At 51.1% G+C, this 16,997-nt stretch overlaps 4 protein-coding genes across 4 annotated transcripts; 2 read left to right on the top strand and 2 right to left on the bottom strand.

The window, feature by feature from the left end:
- Positions 1–9,266: 9,266 nt before the first annotated feature.
- On the bottom strand, positions 9,267–11,836 carry BO97DRAFT_371480 (ankyrin repeat and BTB/POZ domain protein). The gene is made up of 4 exons (XM_025692822.1): positions 11,549–11,836; positions 11,368–11,453; positions 9,999–11,307; positions 9,267–9,956 (listed from the first exon to the last, which is right to left on the bottom strand). Exons 1-4 carry the CDS (start codon positions 11,804–11,806, stop codon positions 9,726–9,728), a joined length of 1,884 nt encoding a protein of 627 aa, XP_025550192.1. The 5' UTR covers positions 11,807–11,836; the 3' UTR covers positions 9,267–9,725.
- A 312-nt stretch (positions 11,837–12,148) lies between these two features.
- nimA (serine/threonine protein kinase nimA) lies at positions 12,149–14,890 on the top strand. Its single transcript, XM_025689904.1, has 3 exons — positions 12,149–12,541; positions 12,615–12,667; positions 12,730–14,890. The coding sequence occupies exons 1-3, from the start codon at positions 12,490–12,492 to the stop codon at positions 14,710–14,712; spliced, it is 2,088 nt and encodes a 695-aa protein (XP_025550191.1). The 5' UTR covers positions 12,149–12,489; the 3' UTR covers positions 14,713–14,890.
- On the top strand, positions 14,742–15,475 carry BO97DRAFT_111049 (uncharacterized protein). Its single transcript, XM_025689902.1, has 2 exons — positions 14,742–14,983; positions 15,158–15,475. The coding sequence occupies exons 1-2, from the start codon at positions 14,971–14,973 to the stop codon at positions 15,442–15,444; spliced, it is 300 nt and encodes a 99-aa protein (XP_025550190.1). The 5' UTR covers positions 14,742–14,970; the 3' UTR covers positions 15,445–15,475.
- Positions 15,476–16,752, bottom strand: BO97DRAFT_111050 (WW domain binding protein 11). The gene has a single exon (XM_025689903.1). It carries the CDS (start codon positions 16,562–16,564, stop codon positions 15,662–15,664), a length of 903 nt encoding a protein of 300 aa, XP_025550189.1. The 5' UTR covers positions 16,565–16,752; the 3' UTR covers positions 15,476–15,661.
- Between the last annotated feature and the right edge of the window lie 245 nt (positions 16,753–16,997).

The following is a 16,997-nucleotide window of genomic DNA, read 5'->3' as shown; positions in this document are numbered from 1 at the left end:
AGGAATGGTTGGCTTCGTTTGGCATGCGTATGGTGGCCCCTCGCCTGGGATCATCCTAGGCCTTGGGGACCGGTGTCATGCTACCAGGTTATTGTTTGAGATCAGGATGGGAGTCTCAAGCTGACTTGTCTGGCTGCAGCAATGAGGGTGGGAGACCCTACAAGAACATTGGCGAGCTAGGCTCGGACTCTCCGACGTCAAGCGCCTGTCGTTCGTCTCAGGTAAGCAGTTCCTTTATCGTTTGGGTCTGATGCGCGCAATCCTTACCGTTCCGAGCGACTTGCCCGCGACCTTGAGCATTGGTTCTGTCTGTAGTAGATTGGTTTACGCTGAGGGATACGGCAATTCCTACGAAGGGTCGTGTCTCAACGAAATATCGCTATAATCATGTGTGATACGAATGTGTGCACATTATATATAGAGAGAGAGACTTATTTGAATATACTAACAATCTAGACTGCATGGTTGAACGATAAAACATTCTATTCTGACGACATCGTCACTTGAATAAACTTCCGGATATATATCTCTCCTAATTTATGATACCGCCAACTTAACCGATCATGAGTACATGACCAAACTTAGCCATCCAAGCTCCAGCAAAGCAAAAACCTTGTGTCCTGCGTATACGAACCAAGCCAGAGAACTAACCGAGGTATCTCCATACGAACAACTGAATAGATACTCCGTCCCATGTTATATGCAAATGACAGCCTACCACCTAATCTGGTATACAAATGAAAGTGGACGGTCCTTTGCCCCTAGCACAGCTTCATACTACGATCGACTCCTTTCAGCTAACGCCTCCTCTCAAGCTCGCTCCATCCTGATACCCGCCCACGCCACAGGATGGCATCTTCGTATCTGTCGCGCTGACCTGCATACTTCCTCCTTCCCATCGTATTTCTTTCCTTAAACAAAAAAGGAAATAAACAGAACCACGAGTCTTCAACCTCCATAGAACCCAAACCCACATACCTCGTGCCGGAGGCATCTCAACAACACAACGAATGCGGGAAGAAAGGACACGGGCGCAACGACTACCAGCCAGAACGTGGGCATGACGGAACTTTGCCGACGGGACATGACTCGCATAGTCAGGTCAATCAACAACCCACAACCCACTTCTTGTGTACAGTATGCGCATCCTTGGCACGAGCTGAGCTCTTTTGCCCGATGTACTCCTGCCGGTAGTCGCACGGCCTTGATATGTAAGCTCTTTTCTCAGCATGGACTAGTTACTCGTAAATGAGAGGATTTAGTTCTAGGATACTGTCAGTAGTTTGAAACCTACGCCTAACCCATTAGATATGTTTTGGCCGAGTTATCGGGGGGTGGAGTTCACACTGGGCTTGACAGCGAGCATACTGTCTGTCTGTGCCACTGTGCGCTATGTGGGAGAGGAGAAAAGAGGAGGGAAGGACTAGTTCCATACAAGGTTCAGTTTGACACGTCAATAAAACTTAAACTCCCACCCGCGGGGCGGTAATGTTCTCCTGTTATTGGTGGAAGTGAAATTGGATTTTTGTGGTGGTTGTCGGAGTGGGTTTTGGTCGTCCCATCATAATTTAATGTCTTGGGTGCATTTTCAATGTTGTATGTTGTGAGGTTTTATTGGATTGATTAAGAATTGCTATTTGTTGGAGGCTTGTTCACATGTGGAGGCACTTTTTTTTTTGGTTTTGTTCGGTGGCTGTAGGATCAGGTTCCTGGAGGCTGAAGGTATAGATCGGGTGTTAAGGTGATCCTATTATTGGGAATGCTGTTGTTTATCCTAAATCTAGGGGAGAGGTATACTCAGTAGTGCCCCTGGATCAGAAGGGCTTATGTGCATAGCTTGATTTACTACTTCCTATAATGCCGCTGAAACATATTGAGTAGTGTACTCCGTCGCTATTGAAGTCGATCGGTCAGCAGGCGGTGACAACCGGTGTGATAAGCACAGCTGCATCATCCAAAAGTAAATCAGGATCGGAGGAAGGATCAATGGATCATCAGGATCAGGGACACAATCGCAAATCGTTCTGGCCGGCCCTGGGTAAAGTGTGTGTGTGTGTGTGTGTGTGTGTGTGTGTGTGTGCGTGTGTGTGGGTGGGTGGGTTGGCCATAGCTTCAGCCTCTTTCTCTTTCCCTTCTGCTTCTCTCCGGCCCACCGCGCCACCCACCACATCTGATCACGTATGGACAAGGATTATGCTGAAGGTAGATTGACGAGTAGAGGAACTCCCACTCCCAGTTGAACGGGTGCACGGAAATTGCATTCCTTTCGGGTACTAGGGTGCGACGGAGGGGAAGGGACGTAGTAGATCATCCTTCGCGCCGGGTATTATACACCACATGGAGTAATTTTACCGCGAACCATTGTGTGTGTGTGTGTGTGCATGTGTGTGTTCCGACTATCAGCTGTGTCAGCCGAATGATTTCATGCTGATTTTTGATTATCGGGATAGGAGAATGGTCTGGATGTTATGAGGTGCGTCTTTACTTTCCATACTAACAATCCAAGTCCATCCCACCCAAGAACTGTCATGTATGATCGACCCTGTTGAACAACTCAAAATACAGAAACGCAACCACCCCCCGGTCGTTTCCATTACCCTGTCAAGTATAGCGTCTCCCCAGTCGACGGTGCTACCAAACAATGACGAACAGATCTCCGGCGTGGCATGCCGGAGCCTTACCCAAAGGGGACTAGTTTTGCCCCGTAGAAGACCCAGAAACTTCTCCAGGAAAAGGTTAGTGACCGAGATGAGCGACATCACTAGCCCTTTTCAGCTTTGATCTTCCTCGGCTGAGGGCAAAATAATGATCCATCTGGGAGCAGGACTGGAAATGAACATTAATCAATAATGATCCCTGTTATTAACTACTGCACTTACTTCCTGGATTCCCTGCAATACGACCGACCTGTGTCCGTTTTGCCGAATCGTCGCTCCCCTCCCTCCCCTCTCTCTTTGTGGCCCCATCACAAAGACATCTTGTGGCTCTGAAAAGATCGACACGGGACTTTGCGGACCATTTTAGGACGTACATCATTTTCCAGCCACGTCCCTCTACTCTCCCGCGTCAAAACTCATGCAGCATGATGAGCCTTATGGGTTGTATCGTTTCTCGATCAGCCACCGTCGAACGGCCGGGAAGGGGCTGATTTCCGACTAAGCTATCCAGAGCGCCGCGCCTATCAATCTTTGGATACTTCGTCGCCTCCCTTTCTCGCCTCTTGTACTTACTTCAGTGGACGGCTGAAAATGCAGTTAGATATCGACTGTGTCGCCTCCCATCTGCGTTCCCAAAATATGAGGTGAAGATCGCTTCACGACGGCGCTGGTTCGCTCGGAAGACCACCGAGAAGCAAAAAAGCAGTGAGAGGGGGTGCGTCTCCGCATTAGGCAACATTTCAAGTGCAATGCAGCTGAGAAGGGGAGAGAGCTCTCCAGACATCCAGAACTGACTGCGCAGGCGACACACACAGTAGCGCCAGTCTCTTGTCCTATCGCAAAGTGGCAAGACAAATCAATCGATCCCCCACCCCGCCCTCCTCTCAGCTGTGGGCTGAGTGATTATGACCAGCATGATGGTACCTGGCCGGATTGACCATCTCCGTCACATGCGGGACTGCTAGGTTTTGCAGCGAGAAAGATGCACTCGATGCTTTGCGACTATGAGGTGTATACTCATCACAAGACAAATGTCAGATGATCATCAAGGCTTGAACAGGCCTGTTCCTCGGCGGCTGCGGCTGCGGCCTGGCCTACTTCCTGAACAACGAATCTCAGACAGCAGGCGCTGCAAATCCCCCCGGTCACCTCGCTTGCCGGTGCACCACAGAACACCGAGACACAGACGCAGGAAGGAGGGAGTACCTAGACGTTCTATCTCACCTGCAGAAGATCATCTCCACAGCGCAGAGCCATAGGATGATCTCGGGGAATTCTTAACGTTGTACGCAAACGAGCAAGCCAACCACAAGCCAACGATCTTCCGGGGACCTGGGATTTTCCAACGCAATGCTGCTTTTCTTGATGACTCATGGTTAGTCAGAGTGGGATGAGTTAGCCGCCTCTTTACTCTTTACTCATGGAAGGGGGAAAGATGTGACTGGGAGCGCATATGGCTGTTTCAGCCTCTTTGACCGCCGCTCTTTGCATACTACGTATGTATTTCTCTTCTCCTGACACCCAGATCTCCTGGAACTCCATGCACTTGGGAGAAGACCTCCGGTGTTTCTGTTTCCCTCGTTTTTAGGTCTGGCTCTTTTGCCAGCGTTTGGTCTTGCGGGATGCAGTACCTATGTGTGTGCGTGTGTATTTGTCTGTTGTCGGAGTAACTTTTCCCTACAGGACGGCTACTATCGGCCTCTTCCTTCGATCTCCTCTATGCATGAGGTCGACTCGCCCTGGTCCTTGATCGACCGGGTTGCCTGCATTGGCTCGGGTCCGTGTCGTTGTCGCTGTTGTCCAGCTGTCGGGGGTCGGGCGGGAGGAGGGGGGACGATCCTCTCTAAGTTCATTGTAACTGTCCTCACTTACGTTGTAACGACTAGACAAAGAGAGTGGCATCGCTGCGCAACACCGAGTAACTCCAGAAGTGGAGAGTAGAGACAAAACAAGAAAAGCCGGTGTGGCTTACGCGGGGGTCTTGGTCACAGACCTGTGCCAGAGTGTCGGGGCAGGCAAGACCCAAGACGGGTTGTGGCCACTAGCCAGTAATGTACTCTTTGGACTCGCGCCGTTATTTTTCCCGCCTGTACTTCTCGGGAAGCCCTCCTTCCTCGTGCTAACTGGTCCTAGTCCCTTCGCTTATCGATCGTTGCTGTCTAAGCAAACAAAAAGGGGCGCCGTTGGAAAGGAAAAAAGCCCGGCTAAACCATGCTGGGGTTTCCATCTGCTCGCCTCGACCAGCCATTTCCATTTTCCTTGTCCCCGGTTCTTGCGCTGATCCACACCCATGACGCGGAGGGAACAATGCCCGCCGTGAATCACCGTGTGAGAATTATATTATTGTTCCCATCCGATCGCCCCCCCCCTGTCGAGACTCGACAGGGTACCCTTCTGGACCGACCCGGGGCTCCGGGATTCTGTTGCACCAGTGCCTTGATTATCGTTCACCTTCCCGGCAAGCAGGGGTCATGGTGGCGCCATGTCGACGACCATCGACGTAGTACTAAGTAGTCCAGTCCAGTCCAGTCCAGTCCATGCGCTGGAACCTCCTCCCGGGCAAGAACAATCGGACTCAACGTCATGGAAAGCCTACACATACTGTCCCTCTAGGAGATGCGGCAGACAGGGAGTCGGTCAGAACCATCCTTGTTGTGCTTAAGGTTTCCCTAGCCAGCTCTAGACACCATACACCTGCACAGCATGCCATCATCTCACCCCTCAAACCGGCCTCAACTCTCTTCCTGGCCATCCCGTCCGCGTTGTGGTTCGCTGACGGAGGTGATCCTTCTCTGGGAATCGCGGAGGGCCACGGTAGCTGGGCTGGCCTTGCTACTACATTGAGGAAGGAGGGAGATTAGTAGACGTGAGATATACCTCTATATTCGAGACATACTATAGCCTCTCTTCTCTACCTATGTCTCCATGTGGCCAGAAGTTGGTTGGTTGGTGGGTAACCCGTCAATCAGTAAGAACTATTTAGTCGCCACGAACGACAGATTCTGTGCATTCGAGCCACTCTTATTTATTTTTCTGGCATCACCATAGAAGCGAGAAGGAAGGGGGCGTTCGAAAGGGAGTATTCGTTCAATTCATCCACAAAATCCAGCACTCCGTAGTAATCAGCAATGAGTTAGTACCTGGTACATATACCAAACTCACACCTCATAATGAAAGTTGTATGATATGGGAGATGTCCAACAATAGGACACACCACATACAAAGAATTACAATTCCGCTCCCCCCCCAAAAATCCATATATCGAGCCCCTAAAGCCCCTTTCCCGACATTATCACCCCAATTAATCCAACATATCATATCATTTGTATTCCGCCCCCCTCAATCGGCGACTCCGGATCGCCGCCCCTCCCTCCCCGCGCGGCAGTGAGGATTTACACTGCAGACAGCTAACGCGATTTTGAAAGCACTTCCCTGCCAGTCAATTATGTATCAATCCTGCACGCGGTTGCATCTTGCTTGTGTTTATTGGCTCAACGGGCGGGTTTCTTTTTTTTTTCTCAGAAAGGTTCTCGCGGAATTAATTGCACCAATCAAGGATTTCTCCCCGCACACCCGATCGAGACGATGGGCGTGTCGATCATGGGGTTGGCAGTTTTTTTATTAGGGGGGGGGGGGTTGTTTCTTGGGGGGAGTGCCAGCGCATATACTATACTATTGTATACTATCGTATATGGATGATGAAGTATGTGCGTTGAGTATAGCTTGGGGTTGATATCGAGTTTTACCTATCGAAAACTTGCTTGTTTGGTGAATCACATGCAGTTCCATCCTAGTGGTGGGCTACATGTGAGGATCGAGTTGATGACATCTTGTCAGCTTTCGGTTTGGAGTCCGGTGTATACAATACGTATGGTACGTAGTAGCTTTTGAGGTAGGTAGGCAAGAGATAGGTAGTAGATTGCGATTAGGACGAGGTAGAGGAAAGAGGGCCGGGTTGGAACAGTCGGAAATGAAATGGAGTGCAATGTGAAAATGTGGGATTCGAGAATCTCTGCAGCAACAACTACATACAGTACACACCAGTAGGTGTCTCTATAGCTATGTAGCATGTTTGCTCTCCCCCTCCCCCTTCCCTGACTTTCTGATCTGAACGGATCTCGATCAAACCAACTGAAAATCATCAATCATGCACGTACGGTACGCACCTGCTGATTATTGTTGAACCGAGGACTGACGTTCTTCACGGTTGGGTAGGGGGTTGTTTGTTGGTTGGTTGGTTGGTTGGGTGGTTGGTTTGTGTATGTTTGCTACTGTTGCAATGAAACTCGGGCTTTCTTTTTGGTTTCCGGGTTATCAAACTTCGGCGTACTGTTGTTATATGAGGTTGTCAATTTGATATGTGATTGGTAGGTACGCGTAGAAAACTTCCCCCAGAATGGATGATAATGATCATCCTCCTCCACAGCAGCGGAAATCCCCGATCGCTGGCCGGGAACCGACAGTTGCATGCTATATTTAGGGCGGTGGAGGTCAAATCTGCAAGAAAAAGAAAACATGGGATTAATGTTCAAGGGAGAGAGGAAAAGGAAAAGGAAACACGAACCTCCAGGCACTCGTCTACAGCAGTGCGGCAGTGAAATGCGGGGGAAGAAAACAGAGAGCATAAGCCAAAGACTAGTCAAAGGAGGGGGAGGAAAACAAGCGCTCGCGATGCGATCTGATCTCTTACTTAGTATTTACCATCTCGGATGATCATCCTCCAAGCTCCGCAGTCAAAAAGACCTTGTGCTGGCTTCAACGCTTTTGCTTTGGTGTATTGGTTGGTCGCCGATGGTACGTATACAGTAACTGCTGCACAAGTTGCAGTTCAGTCCGCTTCCTGCTGACTGACCGGGTGGGTGGACTTGAGGGTCGAAAAGCGTATGACTTCTTACCCACTACATTCGTGTCAACTGCATTAAGGCTGCGATGATCGAAGTCGGTTGCTGTTTGGTCAGAGTTGGATCAAATCGAAACGCTGGAGACATACATGACTGTCTTAACTGCCGTGTTCTCTATCCGGGTATGGTTGTGACGTTTTTTTGTTTTTTTTTTTTTTTTTTTTTTTTTTTTTTTTTTTTTTTTTTTTGGCGCCGTGTGCAATAAGCAGAAAAGTCCAATCCAATGCGTCGGGAGGATGCGATCAGGCTGGATTGTGATGATGATGTCGATGATGATGATGGGGGATGATCTTCGTCGATGCTCATGCAAGTTTTCGGGGTCTTGTGTTCTCACCGAGAAGATCGATTGGGAGATATTGAGCGAGAAGGTTATGCTGCTGCTGCTGATGATGCGGGTATGCATTGCGATATGTCGGGTTGTCTGTGTGTATATGTATGTATGTATGTATCTATTGTTTGACATACTTCGATTTGATATATGTACTGTACAGATGTGCAAGGGGGTGAGCAAAGCGGAAGTATACATCCATTATCTATCTGTGTAGAATGATATGCACTCCATCCATGAACCCAGTGACAAGTATCAAAACAGAGCGTTAGTAGGATCGACACGACAAGACCAGCATGTAAAACCTAGATCAAGCAGATGATTTTTTCTCTTCAGGATCGACGCAAGCAACGTACTTTACGAAGGGGACGGGAAGAGATCATGGCTAGAACATGCATTCTCATCCTCATCGTATATGCCTGCCAATCCATAGGGAATAATCCCGGCCAAGTCAGTCTGGATTGCAATGGCTTTCTCTGGCACAATTCCAAATCACTTTTCTGTCATTGTTTCTTTATGTGTCTAGCAGGTGTAAGCATCTCTCTCTCTCTCTCTCATTTGCCTATCGAGCAGAAACAATGCTTTTGAGGAAGAATAGGTTTACAAACAATACTCTTTCTTGATGAATCGCCAGATTCGCTAGGCTTGGCTATACTGTAGGTCGATTAAACAGTACTTCCAGAACTATTCAATCACTGCATACCTTCTACCACCAACAATCCTGCTAAAAGAAATCCATACAGCAACCTCTTATCCCATCACATCAATCCCAAAGCATTGACCACCCACACTCATGATAACGGCCACGACCATAGGCGGCGGCTCGGGACGCAACTCCGTCACATCTCCCCATACCTGGACTTGCGCGAGTAAACGGAAACCTTATTTGCGAGAGAAACTTAAATACCACTTTGTAGAGCCCGAAAAGTGGCGTGAGGTAAAGCGGGACGGGAGTAATATGACCGCCGGGGGGAGGCTGTGGGATTCTTATCCCTGGTGGATTGGAAAGGTTATTGAGGGAGGAAGGGATAATTTAGGGAGAGGATGAGGAGGAGGAGGAGGAGGAGGAAGAGGGAGCCGTGACCTTGCCACTTTAATCGCATGATTCTTCCTGTATCTTTTCTGGTGAATAATGGGTGCTTGTTTGGTTGAGTTTTGCTTGATCGATTCTTGACCCGTGGGTTGTGTACGTGTAGTACCTTGGTGATGGTGATAGATGAATGCATAGATGTGTTTGCATGAGCTGCTTGGCGGAGGAAGCTGGAATTGGAGCCTGAAGCTCTGGTTTTGGGAAGCTGTGCCAGTGGTTGTAGGTTTGTTTCTGTCTTAGGTGGTTCTTGAGGTCTGAATCATAGTACCTTGGCGTTCTTCCACCTCTGCATGTAGCTTCTACTATGTGGGAGACTAGATCATTCTCGCAGGGTAGTGCTATCTAGCATGCGTAAGACTCGGTCAGTAACGAGCTTACTAGTGCGACGATGCCAGTTCCCTGGATCCCCTGGGACAATGCAACCCACTCGCTCCTATTCATAAGATAATGGCCCGGGCCACTTCAATCAGTTCCTTTGGAACCATGACCGCTGAAGCATTCAACACCCACGACCCATCCATTATCTCCAAAAATGCATATATCTAGCTATCTCTTGTATGTTGTATAGTTTAAACTGGCCCTACCTCTACTGGGGCACCGAAGGGCGCCAAATTCCCCGCGCCTTATGTATATATGTACCATTTCCGTGTATATAGATCATCGAATCATCATCGCGCATGGCTCTTCTACCTTGATATGAAAAGAGAAAGGAAGGGTGAAAAGCAGAGAAGAAAAAGACGCCGTCAATCTCAAGCGTCCAGCTCCAACGTTTCCAAGATTCTGTCTAGTTTGTCCATGAGGATCTGGTAGTTGAGCGCATCCTGGTCGAATTCGTCGACGACGACCTCGCCGTCTAGGGTTCGGATCAGTGGTTGTTGGGGATGAGGTTCTTGTTGCGCTTCGGGTTGCGCGGGCTTAAGGTCTAGTGCTTCGACGCGCTCGGTGACTTTGTCGACGGCACCGTTTTGTGCATCTTCGTTCTCTGCTATGGTGGCTTGGGCCTGGGCCTGGGCCTGCTCGACGGATTCCTGCCGTGCTTCCTCCTCCATCATCTCGTCGATGCCGGCGTCGTCGAACCGTAGCCGGAAGCGCTCGCCGAGGTAGAATCGGATGTCGTCCAGCAGCTCGATGGAGTCGGTCTCCTGGCGGCCCTGGATGCGGGCGGCGGATTCCTGGATTAGCTCCGAGAATTCCGGCGAGTCGATGTGAGCTTCCAAGCGGTAAGCCAGGTAGCGCGCGGCGAACTCTTCGAGGCGCTGCACGCGTGTCAGCCAGGCCGCGCGGATGATGGCGTAAATGTCCAGGTCGTCTTCCTCCTTGGTGCCACGCGTGCGGGCGGCTACCGCCTGCGACATGTTGCCGCTGCCCAGGGTGCTGATCACCACGGCGGCTTTGCTCTTCAGCTTCTCGATGAAGAGCATGTCCGCGGCGAAGAGCACGTCGACGGTGATTTCGAGCGGGAAGTCCGCGCGCTCCGTGTACAGGAACGTGAGCACGATCTCCAGGACGTCTGGGGCGCAGTCCACCGGGATGATGTTCAGGCGGTCCTTCATGTGAGCCTCGCGGAAGGGCGAGGTGAACATCGTGTGGAAGAACTCAGATCGCAGGAGCATGGCCCGGTGGCAGGGGAATAGAGTGCTTTTCGGAACGTGTGAACCCGCGCCGTCGCCGTTTGTGGCCGCCTGATCGTCCATCTCCTCCGGTTCCTCGTCCGCTCGGAGCAATACGTCCGCGAAGATCGCGTTGTCTCTGTCCCATTCGACTTCGTCCGCCTTTGAAGTTTCCACGGTCACCTTGTGCTGGAGCACATTCGCTCGGAACCACTCTTCCAACTGGTCTCGCCCCTTGGCAACTTCGAGCGTTCGTCTTTGCCTGGCTAGCCTTCGATCTCCGCTGTCCAGTATACTATCCAAAAGCGTGTTGATTTCCAAATGCTTGGCGATCTTATCGATATTCGACAAGACCTCCGACTCGGTGAATCCGGTTCCCGGGCCACTCCGGATGTCGCGCGGGGCTTCGCCGAAGTAAAGGTATTTAATTGCCGTCCCGAATGCTTCTGGTGGGATTGTGCTGGGCAGCCTCCATGTTGACGTGTCGGGGGCTGTCGCCAGTTTGTTGCGGAAGTAGGGTGATCGTGCGGCCAGGATGAACTTGTGCAAATGGAGCGACTCATCGCCTGCTGTCACGACGATATCCGATGTTGCAGGGCTCTCGCGAGTGAGAAGTGAAGTAACATGAGCAGCAAGTGGCTGCAGAGGATCCGTTGATTTCGAATAGTCATATTCCAGGAGGAGGTTCCGTATACGATCATTGAGGGCATTATACAGACATCTACCACAATCTTGTGAGCTGACTAATGGCTGTTAATGGGCAAATTGACAAGGTGCGTACCTCTCTCCCTGGAAAGTATCCCGTTCGCATAAAGCTCCAGACTCAAGCAGCAGCTGAACAACTTCGTAGTGGCCACAGAGACTCGCCTTTTGCACAAATACTGGTTACTATCTTGCGCGAATGCCGACTCGCCACGCCGCAGCGAGATGAATAGGGTTGCGGCCACACAGGGAAGACTTACCAGGATCAAAGGGGTATAGTCGTATGGATCACGGGCATTGATATTGACTCCTTCCGTGATCTTCTCCTGACAGACTTTGAGGTCCCCCTTACGACAAGCATTGCAGAGCTCCCGAAAGGGTTCGCTAAGGTCAAGAGGGTTATCGTCCTTGATTGTGCCCTCCTTGATCAGCTTTTTCTCGTTGTGCAAGCTAATCTCCAACTGGTCCTTTCGGAGAACCTTCGGTTCATGCATTGCACCGGAGTCACGAGTGGGCATGGTGGACGAGATGCAACAAATTCCCCGGAGTATGTGACTATTGTTGCGGAGGGCGGGGAATCCTAAATGGGCGACTTTTGATTGCCATCAGCTTATCGATAAGATTGAATCACGTGAGCACACAGTCGCCACGGTTGGTGACCCAAAGGGGGCCAAAGGGCGATTCGAAAGAGGTTCGCTCTCCTTGCATCATCTTGCTTTTCTCCTTCTGCTCAAATAGATCTCGCCCTTAGAACCCCACATTCTGGAACATCATGGAGCTCTTGCAGGATAAATATCGATCGAAACTTTCATTCAATGTCCATCGGTCCCATGCAGCATTGTGAAGGCTTTCCGACATGCCGAACCGCTGACGGAACAATGATGCTGGTCAATGGCCCGCTTCACCGCCCGACTGTCTCCACCGCCTGCTGCAGAAAGGCAAGAGTCTGCGTTGCCTAGCAACAGCCTGCACCTAAACATTCGGCGCTGCCAAACCCGTTGCATACCTACTTCTTTAAATCTACAACGCAACCACATGTTCCCACCCAACATCGCTCCATACTAACCCCAGCAGGTCTCAGTCACACAGTCTCGACTCATAAATGCCATAGGCTACTATACCTCGCTCTCTCGCCACTTATTCCCGACTTTCACCTTCTACTTCATCTCCTTGTCTGCGGTCTTTCCTCCCAGCAGCCACAATGGCAATTGCGTTAGCGGAGGCAGACAAGTATGAGGTGCTTGAAAAGATTGGTATGGCACACATACTGCGCATAGGTCATGCGAGACGTTTTTGGACCTCAAAGTACTGACCATGAATCTCTAGGCTGCGGTTCCTTCGGGATCATCCGCAAAGTTCGACGAAAGGCAGACGGTTTTGTAAGGAAGACTGATCCATTGAAGCATTGAACGGCTTATGCTGACTTGAAGGATTGTTACAGATACTATGCCGCAAGGAGATCAACTACATCAAAATGTCGCAGAAGGAGCGAGAACAGCTGACGGCCGAATTCAATATCCTAAGCTCTCTGCGACACCCGAACATCGTCGCCTACTACCATCGCGAACACCTCAAAGCGAGCCAAGATCTCTACCTTTACATGGAATACTGTGGTGGTGGAGATCTCAGCATGATCATCAAGAACCTAAAAAAGACGAATAAATTCGCCGAGGAAGAATTCGTCTGGCGCATTCTATCTCAATTGGCGACGGCCTTGTACCGCTGCCATTACGGTTCAGATCCCGTCGAAGCTGGAACTATTCTGGGCCCTGCCCCTAAGCAGTCTGGTTTGAAGGGAAAGCAGGCTCAGATGACTATCCTTCATCGCGATCTCAAACCAGAGAACATCTTCCTTGGTAGCGACAATACCGTCAAACTCGGTGACTTCGGTCTGTCGAAGTTGATGAACTCCCAGGATTTCGCCTCTACCTACGTCGGGACCCCATTCTACATGTCGCCCGAGATCTGCGCAGCAGAGCCTTACACGTTGCGGTCTGATATTTGGGCTGTTGGCTGCATTATGTATGAGCTTTGCCAAAAAGAGCCTCCCTTTAACGCCAGAACCCACATCCAGCTCATCCAGAGGATACGAGAAGGCAAATTTGCTCCTTTGCCTGACTTCTACTCACCCGAGTTGAAGAATGTCATTGCGAGCTGTTTGCGCGTCAACCCCGATCATCGCCCCGATACTGCCGCTCTGATCAACCTTCCTATTATCCGCCTGATGCGTAGGGAGAAGGAAGTCGCGGATCTCGAAAAGACCCTACGGAGGCGCGAAGAGGCCGCTGTTCAGAAGGCCAGAGACGTGGAACAAGCATACACCAAACTGGACAGAGAGAAGCAGCAGATCAAGGCTGAATTGGAGAATACCGTCCGACGAGAATGGGAAGTCAAGGCCCGCCTGGAGATCGACCGTCAAGTACAGAATGAACTCGAAAAACTTCGGAAGAGATTCGATTTCGAAGTTCAGGAAAGGGTTGCGCTGGAGGTTGAGAAGCAAAAGAAGAGCGCTGCTCTCAAAGAGGATACCATTTCCCGATCGAACAGCCAACAATCCCAATCATCCAACAGCAACGACGATACGAGTAATCCTTCGAGCACGGATATCAGTCAGCTGTTGCTGGAATCTCCGGCCCCCAGCAAGGCCCCACGCAAGGAGACGCGCACTCCCCTGACCCGTTCAAAAACTGTGGTCGAGTCACCAATGGATGTTCAAATGGCCGAGCCCTCGCCCATCTCTATCGCATCGCTTTCCTTGTCTCCCCGCCGCACGTCTGGAACCTCTTCCGGTAAGAACATTTTCGCTGAAGCCGAGAGACAGCGAGCGAAGTGGGAACCCACTCTGGCTTACTCCGATGACGAAGACGACATCCCTGATCTACCTTCTCCCACTCGTCCCAAGGTTAAGCCAGATCCGTTCAAAGCCCCTTCACGCCCGCTTCTGCGACAGAACACAGCTGCTTTCATGCAGAAGTTGAGCACCCAACCGCCCATCTTCCCGACCAACGCTTCCCGACTACCACAGGTGTCCGGTGGTCTCTCCGACATGCTTCCCAGAGAAAGCAAGCCCCGGTCGCCACATCGGCGTTTGTCGAAAATCCCGTCTTCTGCCAACCTGGCTGCTGATGCTGGCTCACCGACTCGCAAGACTGCCGTTAAGCAGCTGCCATCCAAAACCAACAGCGGCGGTGAGGACATGTACAAGGCCGTGATGCAGCGGAATATGGGCGGGAGGACGTTAGTTGAACTGGCGCAGGCGCGCGCAGGTGGCCGTCCCGTTGATGAAATCAAGCGGTGTGCCAGTGACTCCCGCGGTCTGAAGTCAAGCGCGCGAGACCCTCCGGCTGTGTGGGATCCCGAAAAAGACGAGATGCCCAGCCCCTTTCTGGTTCGCGGAAGAAAGATCATTCGCAATCTGAGGTAGCTACCCTCTCACGAGGCGAGTGGCATGCCATCGACGTTACCCATACATCACCGACTCTCAGCTTTCATGTCTTTCGGTTTCGCCGGTTGATCCGCAAAACCTTACGACAGACACACTTTTTGGGTATCTACTATTGGCGTCTGATATCGTCAATATACCATCTAATAATTCAAGACATACTTCGGAGTTATACGGCTTGGGTGGATTGATTTTTCTCAGACCGAACTTGAGCCATGCGAGACATGGTATAAAGCTTCGATGATGCATATTGGTGCGCTGCTTCTTGACTTTGAGTTCCTTATCATCTCATGAAGGACGCAACACCCTCTACTTTCCTTTGTCTCTTAATGCCGTGATGAATTCCCCCTCTTTACCCCTCAAAATTACCCCTTTCCCCCATCCACCACTGCAATCTGTACAGATAATTGCTTCTGACCACATCCAGCTCAATTGGATATTTCTGGTCACCTTGTTTTCATGCCCTTGGATGTCTTGGTCCGCCTCCCCCAAGTTTCCGGCTCTTCTGCGATGCAGATCTTGGAAGAAAGCCAGTACACTCGTTTCACACCTGTACATTTCCTATCTCTTTCTTCTACGCATTTGTGGTGCTCTCCGGTCGGTGTTGAGACGGTTGATCCTTGGGTTCTGTTGTTCATTTCGGGAAGTTTTTCTCTCCAGGAGTCGTACATAAATACACATTTCTGTTTTTCCAGTCACATGATCCTGAAATAGATTGGCAGATCAATACATCTGTGATCTACGTTTCTCATACTCATCAATCTCGACTGTGAAGCCTGGCAATGAGAGTAGGGGACTCTTGATAGAGAGAGAGGGCTACGGATAAGCTAGGAAGATAAGGCGCTGACTCAGTCGGCCTCCCCTCCTTTGCATGCGATTCTTTTCGCTCCGCGAAGAATTGTCGTGGAAATAAGGATTGCTTCATTAGCATTTATGCCTCTTCATCTTCAACTTCTTCGATCTGGACTGATCGAAGTTCCTGGTTGAAACGCCTTTCCTCCTCCTCTAATAATCGCCGTTGGGCGTCATCGTCTGCCGCTTCTGACTGTGGAGTGGCCTTTTCTGGCCCAGCGTGACCCGAGTCCGCCTTGTAGCCTGCCCTCTCCAGCCGATCCATCTCCTCCGGCTCCAAGAGCTTACCCTGCCCTCGTATAGCGTCCCGCTTGGCCCTGACGGCAGCGGGGATAAATTTGTTGATGGCCTCCTGGCGCAGGTCTCGGATCTCGGGCTTGGCCTCGTAGACCGTCTTCGCTTCCACGACGGGTGGTTTAGCAGGAAGAGCATGTGGTCCTCGAGCACCACCACCCACGGCCTGGTCGCCACCTGGTCGTCTCTGAAACTGGCGCGGGATAGGTGGAGGTGTATCCCTCGGCATGGGTATCCTTCGCACCTCCTCATCTGTCTCGTCACTACTCTCGCCATCCCGATCATGTCGTCCAAAACGCCTGCCGCCACCACCACCGAAACCACCATCCCGCCTGCGCTTTCCTAGAACCCCTCCATCATCCCCGTCGCGGTCCCCTCCGCTTCTAGACCCGAAGCTCGCGAACTTGGGAGCCTTGTCGCCCAGCGCTTCTCGGGCCTTGAGCACCGCGCGATGATCGCGCTGTAGAGCTTCGAGTAACTGCTGATCACGTGGTCGTAGCTTTTGTCCCGACTCCTCTATGGCCTTGATCTCATCAATCTGACGCTGGATGCGCTCCGGGTTGCGACGGGCTAGTTTCTCGTTTCGGCGCGCCAGCGCCTCGGCCTTGCCCTTCTTGAGGCTCTTCTGCTTGTCCAATTTCCGCTGCGCCGCGGCAGGGTTCATGCTGCGCTCCTTGTCCTTGGGCATTGTGATTTGTTCTGATATGTGTGATCGAATATGGTGTGTACAGGGGTATGCGAGGTTGACTCGATTGGTAGTGAGCCGCGAAGGTAGAAAGAGTCCGTATAGCTGACTAGGCGCGGGGCATAAACTCGAATGCAGTCAGACCCTAAGTGTTTCGCACTGTTGAAAGAGTACGCCAGGTATTAGCCGACTTCCAAGCCGTACAGCCACACCTCCCACGATCCTGTTCCTTTTTTTTCTTGTGTCTGCTTGAGCCTTAGGCAGAAGGAGGAGAGGGCTGGACTGGGAGGGGGCGCATAAGGTACGCATGTGTCTGACGAACATCCCCGAAATGTGCGTGGCCACAAGGGCCAGTAGAGCTAGAGCTACCTGCAGCAGCCTAGAACGGCAGAGAAGAGAGGGGAGGTTTTGGGGTATGCTCACAGGCTGATGGCAA

The sequence above is a fragment of the Aspergillus homomorphus genome, assembly GCF_003184865.1.
Source record: "Aspergillus homomorphus CBS 101889 unplaced genomic scaffold BO97scaffold_25, whole genome shotgun sequence".
Lineage (NCBI taxonomy): Eukaryota > Fungi > Ascomycota > Eurotiomycetes > Eurotiales > Aspergillaceae > Aspergillus > Aspergillus homomorphus.
This window is presented reverse-complemented; position numbering and strand designations above follow the sequence as displayed.

Excerpts from the sequence above, each read along its gene's own strand:
- BO97DRAFT_371480 (XM_025692822.1), bottom strand. The coding sequence starts at position 11,806 with ATGCCCACTCGTGACTCCGGTGCAATGCATGAACCGAAGGTTCTCCGA. Across the intron at positions 11,308-11,367 it reads GATACTTTCCAGGGAGAGAG|ATGTCTGTATAATGCCCTCA; the intron begins GTACGCACCTTG and ends AGATTGTGGTAG. Across the intron at positions 9,957-9,998 it reads AGGAAGCACGGCAGGAATCC|AACGAAGATGCACAAAACGG; the intron begins GTCGAGCAGGCC and ends ACCATAGCAGAG.
- BO97DRAFT_111050 (XM_025689903.1), bottom strand. The coding sequence starts at position 16,564 with ATGCCCAAGGACAAGGAGCGCAGCATGAACCCTGCCGCGGCGCAGCGG.
- nimA (XM_025689904.1), top strand. The coding sequence starts at position 12,490 with ATGGCAATTGCGTTAGCGGAGGCAGACAAGTATGAGGTGCTTGAAAAG. Across the intron at positions 12,542-12,614 it reads TGAGGTGCTTGAAAAGATTG|GCTGCGGTTCCTTCGGGATC; the intron begins GTATGGCACACA and ends ATGAATCTCTAG. Across the intron at positions 12,668-12,729 it reads GACGAAAGGCAGACGGTTTT|ATACTATGCCGCAAGGAGAT; the intron begins GTAAGGAAGACT and ends GGATTGTTACAG.